The following is a 13415-nucleotide window of genomic DNA, read 5'->3' as shown; positions in this document are numbered from 1 at the left end:
AAGCAATGGGGATGCAAATTATGACGCAGTGCAGCAGTATCACAAAGATTCGTCACACAGAAAAAAACACACTCTCACAAAAAAGTATTAATTCTAAAAGGCAATATGGGAACAACCTGTATGGCTTCCCCATTCCACAATAACTTGGCAGTTTTTCTTTTTTTCATCTTCCTCCTCTGTATGACACCTTGATATGCATTGCGGCATTTCTAACAAAAAAAAAAAGGTTCATTGTAAAAGCCTATCAGATTGAACACCAATTTAATCGTGATTGATAAATGACCCAATTACATCAGATGTGAGCTTCATATAAATGTGTCAACGGATTGCATTAAGTTCAGGTACTCTAAGTCAAGGTCATGCAGTCTTGAGTTGAGTGTATCCAGTATAACCTAAATGCTAAAGTCTACTGAATGTAGATGCCATATCTCAATTTCATCAACATAATTACCAAGATGAGCTCATTAGAACTTCTATCATGTGACTTGTGTCAATTCAAATTGTCTCTAATTTACATCTACAAAGTAAATTAAAATACAAACTAAGTACATGCTGTGCACGTGCATGACACTGCATAACAGTGTGCTCAGTGGCTTTGTGGTAGTGTTGGAGGCCAGATCATATTACCATGCTCTACTGTGTAACATGCTGTTGTCTTAACTGCGTTATAGTTCACTGCCCCTTGAAACACTTTGTGCTATAGGCTTATACTTTTTAAAGGTCAGTTGATTCTGTCTTTGATTTATTTTTTTCAACGTGCTTCTATAAAAATATCATTTTTATGCCTTACAGACAAATCACTACAATACATATTGATCAATTTAGATGACAGTTACTAATTGCACTTTTAAATTCATAGTCCTTTCAATGTAAGTAAGCATTGACAAATAAAACATAAAATATCAATAAATGATGTCAAAGATCTTTGTGTCCTTCATGTCTCAGCTTCAGATCTAACAGAGTTGGACTGAAAATAGAAACATGACCATTAATTGAGGTCAAAAGACGAAGCGATATGTACTCAGACAACACAGGACATCACAAACACACAATCACAAATGTGTGCACGAGCATACACACACGCACGCACACGCACGCACACACGCACACATACAGTACACACTACAGAATGTACCATATACAACTCAACACCCAAACATACCTTTATTCATAACCCACTGTCCTTGGGTTTCCATATAGCCCTCTATACATACTAGAATCTACCATCTCTCATATTCACTCCCATCTTTTCAAGAAATACACACAAATCCATATTCCCATTATCAGTCACATCCTTCTCTCACTATCTCTCTCGCGCTCTCTCTCACTCTCTCTCACTCTCTCCCCCTCTCTCTCTCTCTCTCTCACACACACACACACACACACACACACACACACATGCGCGCGCGCACATACCGACACACACACACACACACACACACACACACACACGTGTCATCTTGCTCCAACTTAATATTCCGGTCCTTCGCTCCTTTAAAAATCACTTTCCCTTGGTTTTGTTTTTACTGCTGTCCCAGAGGAAGAGTGGAAGTGGGGGGTGTTGGGTGAAGTTTGGCACTGGAAGGCAGAGCAGCAGTAGAGCAAGAGGAGGAGCACGAGGAGCAGGAGGAGGAACAGGAGCAGAATGTCCCCCCAGTCGCAGTGACAGTGTCTGTGGGCACTGTAGTGCCAGTGCCAGGCAGCAGTGACCCAGCCGGGGGCATTGAAGTTGGAGGCATTTGGGAAGGCAACAGAGGTTGGCTCTGAGGTGGCGAGTGGGGCAGCTGGGCGATGGTCTGTGTCTGTGGTTGCATGGGCTGGGTCTGAGACAGTAAGGGCGCTTGCATCCGGGGATGAGGCATCTGCTGGAGCATTGACGGCTGCTGGTAGGGCATCTGCTGATGGAGGTGTAAACTTTGCTGCAGCTGTGGGACTTGAGCCATGTGCGTTGGTGGCGCTGGCCCTGGTGGTGAGCGCAGGGTGGCCAGGGTCCCGCCTCCTGTGTAGTGAGACGAGGTGGATACAGGAAGACTGGTAGGGGCTGGGGAGGTCTGGGGGTTCAGTGGAGCTACTTGGAACCAGCCAGGTGGAGCCACCTGTGTGGAGAAGATCAGCACAATGACACATTTTACATTTATGTAAACGATCATGAAACCTTTTACACTATCATACATGCAGGGAATATTACATAATAAATCTTGCAACAAAATAGTTACCAACTAATTCTTCACCAATGTGTTCGTAAGATGACTACTAGTAACAAAAAGTATCAAAAAGTTGAAATTCAACTGCCCGAGGAGAACCCGTGATAGCTGCTTAACCCATTAAGACCTGAGGCCGATTAAAAAAATGCCCTTTAAAACAGTTTTCTGAAAAATGTATGTTGCTATATAGCTAAAATGACACCGATGATTTCCCGGAATGAATGGGGTACCCACAATCTTATCTTGGAAAATGTTAAATCTTTTTTTTTGTTATCAATTATTTTTATTTTCGAAAATGTTAAATCTGACCGAACAAGTCCGGTTGGTGATCAGCGTCCATCTAGAAGTCCCGACCAGGCCCCGACCCATCGATAACGCTGTGCCGACGACAAGTTGTCGGCAGGAGACTATCTCCTTCTGCAGGCGATATCAGGCCGATATCAGTGTGGTGGAGAGCTGGCTTAAGGAGGCTATTCTCCCCTCTCCTATACTATGTCTGGCTCAGGCATTAGGTCCTTCTAATGCATGAGGAGCCCATGATTTCTCCATTACCTTTTTCTTTTATTTGAAAGTGAAGTAGTATCCCTTTAAATTGCTGTGGATGGGAATGTGTATGTGCAAATGTAAATCCAACTGAGCCCACTCTGTCGCTGTCCATGGTGCTGTAATGGATATCTCTGTCTCGCTTCAAAATTGGCCATCCGACGTCCAAAGGTTTTTTGGCAGGCCTGTCCAAAAAAAAAACGTTGGACAGACAAATGCCCATTCATACTCCTACTAAACTCTTCTCTCATCCGACACGTTGTGGTTTTGCCATTTCTTGTGTGTTTAAGGTCACACAGAGGTCAATTCAACCTCCTGGAGGTTGGAATTGAGAGAGCCGCAGCAAAGCATAAAGGAAGACACAGACACAAGCAGGAGCCACTCAAAGCTCGCCTATGGCAGCTTGTTTGTGAACGATTTATACATTTTACAAATTAAATATGCCATGTAGTTGCACATTGCAAAATCCTCATTGATTTCACATCTACAGCTGCTTGTTAAAAACCTTGATATAAAGTTTTGCCACTTCTACACAGCAGTGCAGTACCCGTGGATGGCATCAGAATGAAGCCTTGGGCTGAATGCCTTGGACTGAATACGGAAACAAATTTGACAAAATCACACCCACAAAACCACAAAACTGCTGACCAATCACAGTTTCAGCAGGAATGATCAGAAATCCAATGGGAGCGGCAGGAGAGGGACTAAGAAAACATTCCCACGCAGGGCTGTACCCAGGAGGCCAGGGCTTCTCCCCTCTCCCATGTCCAAGGTGAAGAACCTCCAACAGCTGGCTCAAACATGTCCCTCGGGCTATGTGGCGCTCTTGGAAGCCCGGGACAAGAGCGGTGAGATTGGGAAATGGTGAGTCGGTCCCCTGAGGTGGTGATTCTTAGACCACCATGTGGTGCATGGCTGTGTGGTTATAAGACCTCCATGTGGTGCATGGTTTGTGTTACAATTTCCCGGATATGGTTGCGGATACCCCAACCTTGAGCAGCTGTCACCAGTTCCCCTAGGGGAGTTGAATTTCAACTTTTTAAAATGGGATTATTCACCTTTACAAAAATATCTGTGAAGAAACTTCCCCTGACTAATATTAAAACTAGGGTAAATTCTTAAACAGTATGTAATTTATTTATTTATGCTTTACCTCAGCTGGCTGGCTCCAGCCTCCAGCCAACTCCTGCACCTGCTGAATCTGCTTGATCTGATTGAGCGACGGCTTGGGAGGAGTGGCACCCACCGTCTCCTTCGTCCAATCATCAACAAGTTTGTGCAATTCATCTGTGAATGTGCTCTTTCTAGGAGGACTCTGGTCTGCAGTAATAATAATAAAAAAAACTATTTGTATAGCAGTTTACAATTACAAACCACTTCACACAGCATAACAACAAAGGAAGAATTGTACAAGAAGAAACAGACTGTTATCAGGCTATAAAAGTGTGTAATGAAGTGAAGGGACACTTCATTGAGCACCATCATCATCGCTGACTGTATGTTGCCTCCATGTGATAGTGACAAGCCTCACCTTTTTTGGTAGTCAGTGATGTGGGATGGTCTGGGTTGCAGTACAATCTGCTCTGTTCACCACCTGAGAAACTACTGGACTGCTGTATGCCTGTAGGAGAGCCATAATGAAATAGTCACACAACGTCAAAGAAACAGAGCAACAAGCGAGAGACAACATAGAGGAATGTTGAGTGGAAGGTTGAGGGAAGAAAAGTGGAACATTGAGTGGAATATTGAGGGAAGAGAAGAGAAACATCGAGTGGATATGTAGGGGGGAAAAAGAGGAATGTTGAATGGAATATTAATATGAAAAAGTTACTGCACCTGGATGTGCAATTCCATTGTTGTCCAGGTGAGAGTGAGGCCGAGGCCGGAGCTTGACTTTGAGCGGCCGGGACCTACGAGGGGAGAGGGCCGGGGGTCCCGTGGGCAGGGGAGGTGTCCGGGGCAGAGGGAGAGGCAGGGTCTGCCTGTGGTCTTTGAGTGAGCGGAGCTGTCTGTACAACTCCTGCAGCTCCCTGTTCTGCTGTGACTGGAGGGACACCACTTCTTTAATGTGCCTAAAGAGAAGGGGGTACAAATCAAGAAAATGGAGTTTGGGTGAGTAATCATGTACAAACGCATCCCGGATTTTGTGACAGCATGCCGTGTACACTGACTGACTGGACATGTGCTAGAACAGAAACATGGACTCTCTGTTAGAAGCCAACAGTTGCACTTTACATATGAACATATGAGTTTGTCTGTCCAAACTCATAGTACATTTGTGCCAAGTTCTGTCAACTGTAATGAAATACAGTACCTCAAGGCGTTCCTGAAATATTGTGTTCATGAGAATGTGATGGGATAGACAGACGGACGGATGGAAGCTGAAAACATAATGCCTCCAGGCATGGCAAGGTATAAAAAGCATCGAAGCTTCAAAGAATAATAGGAATGCACAGAAATAATTTACGCAAGTTAGAGTAAACTATATTAGACTTCCTATCACAATGGCCTCTTGCCATGGCACATGTCCCTCAGTTGTCTGGAAGACAACTCGGGTGGCAAAGCCTTTGATCTCAATCCACTCCGAATGATGGTCTGGAGAAACTCTCATTTGAAACAGTGGATAGAATGAGTTAGCAGCTCACTCCCTGGGGCTTGGATAAACTGTGATTGAGTGGTAACAGGACCAGTCTGTCTGTCTTTTTCCGACCGGGTGCAAACCAAAATTTAATCAAACAATTTATATATCAGCTAAATTGGCAGAGAAATTCATTAAAACATTGCCTAGGGTATGTGCTCTGCACAATATAAACAAACATGACACATATCATCAGCTTTTGTTGGTGTACCGTTAACTTGCTGCAGTCGCCATGTTTGTTTCATTGAGCAGTAATAAATCCCCAAGAACTGGGAAGCCTTTTTGAAGCAAAAGCTTCCAAGTGGCCAACTCTGGTACTGCAGCTGGGCCCTAATCATGAATGAGCTAAACAGACTTATTGTCTCCACCAGCCGAAGGCTGAGGGAGAGTATGTTTTCCCCTCCGTCCGTCCGTGTGTCCGTCCGTCCGTGCGTCCGTGCGTGTGTCCTCGCAGTTTGTGTGCAGCTAATCTCAGTCGCCGTTGGCCCGGTCGCTGCCAAACTGAGCACACACATTCCCTGGATGCCAATCTAGAACCTCTGCCCCACATTTTTCAAATCAGCCTCATGGTGGCGCTATAACAGGCCGATTTGTGTGGCCTGGTTGTTACCAGCTAATCTCCGGCGCCGTTGGCCCGATCGCTGCCAAACTGAGCACACACACTCCCTGGATGCTAATTCAGAACCTCTGCCCCACATTTTTTAAATCAGCCTCATGGTGGCGCTATAACAGGCCGATTTGTGTGGCCTGGTGGAGACCTGTGCTCGGAAGAGCACTGCTTCTAGTATTAACCAATGAGTTTGACTCACAGAGCTTGCACAACAAGGAGGTAGTTTGTGAGACATAGACGCATAAAGGACACTAATGCACATGTTTATGAGTTTATGATGTCATCATACCCACTGGCCCAAACCTGGAAGGAGAGATACTTCAGTGGGCTCTCCAGATAACATAAAGCTCTATGGTAGACTAGTAGTTTAAAGATGTGATGAAATGTTTTTTTTTGCTGTGAAAACAGAGGGATGTTCATGCCTCAACCAATCACAGAAGCAACCAGTAGCAACCGACAACTCATAACTATGAGATTGCTGGTTGAGGCCTCAAATGTTTTCAGATACATATTTTTAGTGTACCTTTTAAGTTTAAAGCGTAAAAAGTAATGCACCGTCCAGCCGTCATCCTGATTTAGATTTACAGACTAGCAGAACTAACACGAGCTATGGGAATAACACAGGTGAATGAAATCATGATTCTTATTTTTTCATAAGGGGTTGCTGACATAATAAATCATGCGTGACTTTTGAGTTTTGACATAAAAATACACAAACATCAATTTCTTCACCCCTTTTTGTTTATTTTTTTACTTTGGGCTTTTATGCCTTTATTGGATAGGACAGTAGACTGACAGGAAATGGGGGGAGAGATGGGGAGCGACACGCTGCAAAGGTCGTCCAGATCGGGAATCGAACCGGCGCCTCCGCCAGGCATCCGTGCCTATGTGGCAATGCCTACGTGGTATGTGCCTGGACCAGTAGGCCAGCGTGGGCATCTATTGTTAAGAATGTCTTCGTTATGTGGCCACTGATATGATTTGCTCTAATAGTGTGAAAAACATATTTTTAATTTCATTAGGTCTTTGCTGTAGAAGACCCTATTGATGTGGGTGAGTCCCCCCCCCTGAGAAAGCAAGCCTGGGATCCGCGGTTAGGAAGAAGGTCATTAGATTGTGCCTTGTATTGAGTGCATCTCATGTTTCTCTTTCTTTCAAGAAATCAGGAGTGTCTACAGACACCACATTGAAGTATAATCAGATACTGTCACACTCATCCACCGCTCACGGACCCCTGTTGCTATGCAGACACGGCAAGTATAATCAGTCCCATAATAGACAGGAACTGGACAACTGAATGAGCAGATGAGAGAATCTGTATATAAGAACATCCATCGGAAAACAAGAAATGATCTAATAATGGTGTGGCCTCCCTGTCCAGTAGTTAATGGACAGGGACAACTACATCGCAGTTGTATCGCAGTTGAATGAAGACACAAAAATCATATCGCAATACAGTGTTTAGTAGGCATGATTTTGAATAGTGTGGTGACACTTTAGTTAAACGTGAATTGCTATCTTTATAAATAATTTACTTCACCTATAAGTACAAAAGTGCTTCATAAGAAATATCTTGTTATAACTAAGAGATTCATAAAAGCACAAGATCATCAAATTTGATCCAGCTTTCACACTCTTTGTTTTAACTTCACGTCACCAGGCATTTCCTGGTTGTACAGACTATTCATAGCCTGACACTCAGCCTGAATTTTCATTTAGTTTCACCCCATTATTCAGTCTTGAATTATGGGGCTGGAGCCAGGCTGGACTATTCATACTGTGTTCGTTAATGGTTTTAATTGTTTGAGGCTGCATGCACATACTGTAGTGGCGTGAGATATGATTGGTCAACATTTGAGGGGACGTACCTATAGCCGGGGAGCCACAGGCCCAAAAGCTCAAAGAACAGGGTTTTACCTGTGACGTCATGACATACTTTTTATTTTTGTTTTTTCTATTCATTTGGTCATTAAGGTACACAGAATGAGAGGCCTGCTCTGCCGGAAACTCCAAGAAAAAAAGTTATGGCCATTTGTATATTCACTCCATCGACTTCAATATACAGGAAAGAAACACACCAAAAGAAATATGCTTTAAGTAGCATGTGAGGGGTCAAACTAGGGGTTCTTGATGATTCTGAATCCATTGCAAGCATTTGTTTTGCATGAAAAACATTCCTTGGGGTAGAAAACGGACCAAAATAACGGTGAAAAGTGATGACTCATCACTTTTCACAGGTTTGAGAGGCTGAAATCTAGCCCAAGGAATGTTTTTCATGCAAAACAAATGCTTGCAATGGATTCAGAATCATGAAGAACCCTTAGTTTGACCCCTCACATGCTACTTTTTTTGGTGTGTTTTTTTCCAGTATAGTGAAGTCAATGGGAAACCTTTTTTCGCAGTGTTTCCGGCAGAGCAGGCCTCTCATTCTGTGTACCTTATTGACCAAATTAATAGGAAAAACAAAAATTTGGAGTATGTCATGACATCACAGGTCTTCTCTCATTTTGGCACAGTGGCTCCCCGGCTACTACATACCGGTTCATACATACAGACAAACCCTGTTCCAGAGATAGCATGACCTTCGCCCATATCAAAAACATTTCAAGACAATACTGATCCCACTACCCCTTCCCTGTCTCACTTCTCTCTGAGCTTGTGTAGTTCTCTCCTCAGGTCTTCATCCTCAAGTTCACTCTCATCATCATCACTGCTGCCCAAAGGAGAGTGGCCATGTCCATGACCTCGTGGAGGGTGGGCCAATGATGGTGTCCTCCTACCCTCCTCCTTCTCTCCCTCCTTCCCCCGGGTTCTTCTCCTCTCCCTCTCTAAGTCAGGAGACACCGGGGAACTGTCGGTCAGTGCCTCATCTTTCTTGGTTTCGGCCTGGGTGACAGAGAAGCGCCCCACTTTCCTGTGGCCACTGTCCTGGCCTGAGGGTGCCTCCTTGAGGGGAGAGCCTTCAGGAAGCTGAGGCACTGGAGTCACCTGATGGCAAGAAAATATTATATTCTATGGGTAAAATAAATTATATATATATATATATATACAGTATATATATATATATATATATATATATATATATATATATATATATATATGTGGCTGAGCACAGGATACATACAGTATGAGGTTAAGATTTAAATCGCTTGCCATATGGGATTGAGATTGTATGGGATTAAGAAAACCATCCTGAACACATTCTTTATGATTATGGGCATTGTATCACAGAGGGTGTCTTTTCAAGGCTAATGTTGCATGTAATGTCCCCACCTGAAATCGTCCTTTGCGCGACTGTAGTGGATCTAGTGGGACAACCTCCTTAATATCCTCCTTTATAGCTTGACTGCTAGGATGTCCATCTAATAAAGAGATCAGGGAAATGAAAAACAAATAGGGGAGAGACAAGGACACCGGAGACAAGGAACACAGAGACACAGATATGAAGACGCACACAAATGAAGACAAAGACAAACCGAAGCATGCAGGAAAACAGGAAAAAATGTACAGCACAGAGGGGTGTACCAAGCAGACAGACATACAGACACAGACACAGAGACACAGGATTAGAAATCACCCACAAATATCATGACACATTAACAACCTCTGTGACTTATATGACTTACACATGCATGGAACTATGACAAAGTGTAAACATTTATATTGAATATTGTGTCATAATTTTCTTTCAGTGAAAGTAATAAACTCAACAATGGAAACTCAACAATGGAAGTAAGCTTTTGTGGTAGTAAAAAAGCAAATGTTTTAAGCAAACAGACTATACATTATGGGGGATGTGGGGAGGGGTGGAATGTGATTAATAAAGAAATCAATAAGTCAATAAATAAACACAGAAAGTCATTAAACAGAAAAGAATATATTATGGAATGTCAGTTGAATGCTTAATACAGTGTACCCTCACCCACCCACACATCCACTCTCTCCATTCTTACTGACTCACTGTTCCACTCATATACCAGACAACAGAGATCAATGTCACCTTTGAAGTCTGTACTCAGATTCACAAGTGAGATTGTTCAGCGCATTTGGTATATGGAACACTACAACACTAAAAGTGTGTATATGGATTTGCTGCAACATTTGAGATGCACTTGGGAATGAGCAGCATATGTTTATGGAGTTAACCCATAATGTTATCGCCATATAGACACACATATGCTGAATATAATGCACAGACTGAGACTGTGCATTATGTCATACATATGCTCAAATAACAATACGGTATCTATATCTATACATGGAGCTAAATTACTGCTACACACATAAAATATACAGTACATGCAAGGATGTTAGCTTACTAAAATATTAAGCTTTTTCAAGCTTAAGCTCGATTCATAATTCGTTTGGACGGTGGCGTCGTACAACGGAAATAGCTGGTCTACAAGCTCATAACGCAGCACATCTGCAACACGTGAGCTTGTAGGTCTGCTATTTTTTACATGCAACGCCGTCGTGGGTGGAAGCATGAATTAGGCATTAGCCATATACAAAGCCGCTAAGAAGGAAAACTGACAGTAACTTGTAAGCCCTGGACAATGTATACACTATGTAGCAGGAATGATGACTTTCATCATAATCTGGATATCACAAATGTTGCAATTTGCGGTAAGTAGTGTGCATAAACAGCATGCCATCTACAGCATATTATGCAGCTCTTGTGGTGTGATGCTGCATGAGCTGACTGTGTCATGCACAAGTGTATGAGTACACAGTGAAATCCTCAGTGTTATTTTAACTCTGACAACAGCAAGTGCTCTGTGTGCACAACAGGGTCCATTTGGTTCCATTTGTGCACTCTCAAGAGTTAAATGAACACTCAGGATATTACAGTATATTCTCAATCGACAGCCGACCACACAGTGACTTATTCTGATCTATTTGTGTATAGACGAGATGATGTATATGAGACTGAGATCTGATGCCAAGGTGCATGGTGTTGTAGACTACTCTGTGTCAGCAGGTGGAGGTGAAGTGAGATGGTTGGTGTTGGCAGTGCCTGAGGACTGGGGGTTCATATCGCAGCCGGCCTTTAGTCCAGAGAGCTCATCTGCAACTGGGGAAGGGCATCAGACTCCTCTTATGCCAACATCCTCCTACACTGTGCCAATCTCCCACCCTTCTACTGTATACTCGCCACTGTTCTCGCCACTGGGTGAGTAACCCATGCAAAAAGAAAGATAGCCAAAAGGGAATAAATGAAATTTAGTTAAAAAAATATAAAGAAAAAAAGGGGGAAAAAAGCAATTCAGCAAAATCAAATCATTCAAAAACAATAAAGTATGTTGTGATACCAACACTGACACTATACAGGGATTACAGTCACGTTACAATGTACAAAAAAAGACTAATTTAGCTACTGTATAAACAGTTTAAAATTAATAAATATTAATTCCTGACAGTCTAGAACATTACATCTACTATGTTAACACTAACAACGAGACATTAGGTTTTAAGTCCATGCCCCCAACACCCCATGCTCTCTCTCGCTCTCTCTCTCGCTCTCTAAGAAGACGCTACCTTGCTGGACTCTGGGCTTCTTGAACAAGCTGGCGGAGTGGCGCAGTTTGCATGCCCAGCTTTTGAATTTGCGAGTCCAGGATTTCTTGCTAACAGGATTTCTGATACTAGGACATGTCAGGTTTAGGCCAAAATATCCACCTCCTGCATTGTGCTGCTGCTGCTGTCCGGGCCGGAGGGGGATCAGTTGCTGATGATTATGTGGCCACGAGGCGTCTCCTGTGGTACTGAAGTCAGAGTGTGGGGGGACAGCCTGGGGATAGGGGCAGGTGGGGAGGACAGTAAAGGGAATAAGGCACAGTGACAATTAAGGGTGGGTGGCTGTACAGGGTTGAGGCTCACAAAGAGGAAAAGACAAGAGACATTGAAACACCACACATATACAGTGCCTACTGGCTGAAAAGGAAGCATTAGGTGTCACATGTATTACTATGATGATTTATACTATATACACAGTATCGAAGATAGGACGCACTCAATGACACGATTTCATATACTGATGAAGGCCATGAGGCCAAAAACGCTTTGACTTTGCGACATGGTTTAACAACTTGAACTCTGATGTGACATGGTTTAATCACTTGAACTCTAGCTGGTGAGACAATTTGGTTAACCACTTAAACCATACGTACATACTAAGTTGACCGGGGGTCCCCAGAGCCAGGGTGAAGCACTCACTGTATTTAAGTTAGAAATTTCCACCCTTTTCAATTTTTTCCGAAAAGAAAGGGTTACTTAGTTACGCCATATTTACGCCTTCAAGAACTGAATGAAGTGTCCAAACTTGGATACATCTATTCACAGTATCAAAACAATGTGTGTTATCGTCCATTTGAAGGGACTGGATACGTTTCGAACATTTATTTTAATTTACTTTAAAAGACTATTTTCAGATTCGGCTTACGAGATTCACTTACAAGAATGGTTGGTTCTCCAGGTACGGCTGGGCGCAGGGGCCCCATGGGGTCATCCTGTGGAAGAGCCAAAAGGGAGGAAGGGGGGGTAGCAGAGGTGGAGGCAGAAGCAGAGGTGGAGGGGAGAGATGGGGCAGGCTGCTGCTCCAATGGGCCCAACTCAGCAGACATGGTTGCTGGGGAGGCCTCCTCACCTGCTCTGCCCCTCTCCAGGTCCGGGGACGTGGAGGAGGATCGGGAGGTGGTTGACGACGAGGTGGTGGAAGAGGAGGAGTGAGGGGAGGTGTCTGAGGAGGAGAAGGCGGACAGGGGATAAGACGAAGGGCGGAGTGGGTGAGGCTCGGAAGACTCATCCCCTCCTGCCGAAGTGGAGGCGGCTGATGTGGATGTGGGGGCTGCAGTGGCTCCACCTGCCACCGTTCCCCCGCCGCTGTACTCCTGATACAACAAGTTCCGCAGCTTCTCGTCCAGTGTCTTCATCCGGTTGTCCACAAACTCAATTTTGGGAGGGCCCTCGCTGTCTGACTCGGCCACGGAGGAGGGCTGAACAGGGGATGGGGTCATGGTGAGGGAGAGTGGGGGCAAGGAGGCCTCGCTTGTGACCAGAGGCAGGGGGGGCAAAGAGGAGTCGGAGGAAGGATAAGGGGGGGCAGAGTGACTGCCTGTGTCCTCTGTGATACTGGCCTCTCCCGTGGAAAGTTCAGACTCTGATTGCTGGAAGGAGGGCTGCTTATGTAATGGAGCTTGCTGCTGTTGCTGTGGCAGCTCCATGGATTTAACCAACTCCTGCTGCTGTTGAACCTGCTGTAGCAACGGCTGTGACTGTACAAACTGCTGAGTATCCTCTATAGGGATCTGGGGTTGTTGCTGTTGCTGCTGCTGTTGTTGTTGTTGTTGTTGTTGCTGCTGCTGCTGCTGCTGCTGCTGCGCAAGGCTAACATTAGGAGTAACAGGTTGTGCTGACTGTT

The 13415-nt window shown here is 44.2% G+C and overlaps 1 protein-coding gene across 1 annotated transcript in view; it reads right to left on the bottom strand.

The window, feature by feature from the left end:
* Nucleotides 1–1523: 1523 nt before the first annotated feature.
* Nucleotides 1524–13415, bottom strand: part of wnk3 (WNK lysine deficient protein kinase 3) — a gene marked incomplete at both ends in the record, with an annotated part of 52966 nt that continues 41074 nt past the window's right edge. The window contains 7 exons of the mRNA XM_080732683.1: nt 1524–2096; nt 3901–4067; nt 4279–4368; nt 4584–4819; nt 8640–8983; nt 11487–11786; nt 12451–13248. Of these exons, the coding sequence (XP_080588809.1) occupies nt 1524–2096; nt 3901–4067; nt 4279–4368; nt 4584–4819; nt 8640–8983; nt 11487–11786; nt 12451–13248 (2508 nt within the window). The remainder of the gene's footprint in view (nt 2097–3900; nt 4068–4278; nt 4369–4583; nt 4820–8639; nt 8984–11486; nt 11787–12450; nt 13249–13415) is intronic.

The sequence above is a fragment of the Nannobrachium achirus genome, assembly GCF_963921795.1.
Source record: "Nannobrachium achirus genome assembly, chromosome: 9".
Taxonomy (NCBI): Eukaryota; Metazoa; Chordata; class Actinopteri; order Myctophiformes; family Myctophidae; genus Nannobrachium; species Nannobrachium achirus.
The sequence above is the reverse complement of the archived record's forward strand: the minus strand, read 5'-3'. Positions and strand labels throughout refer to the sequence as shown.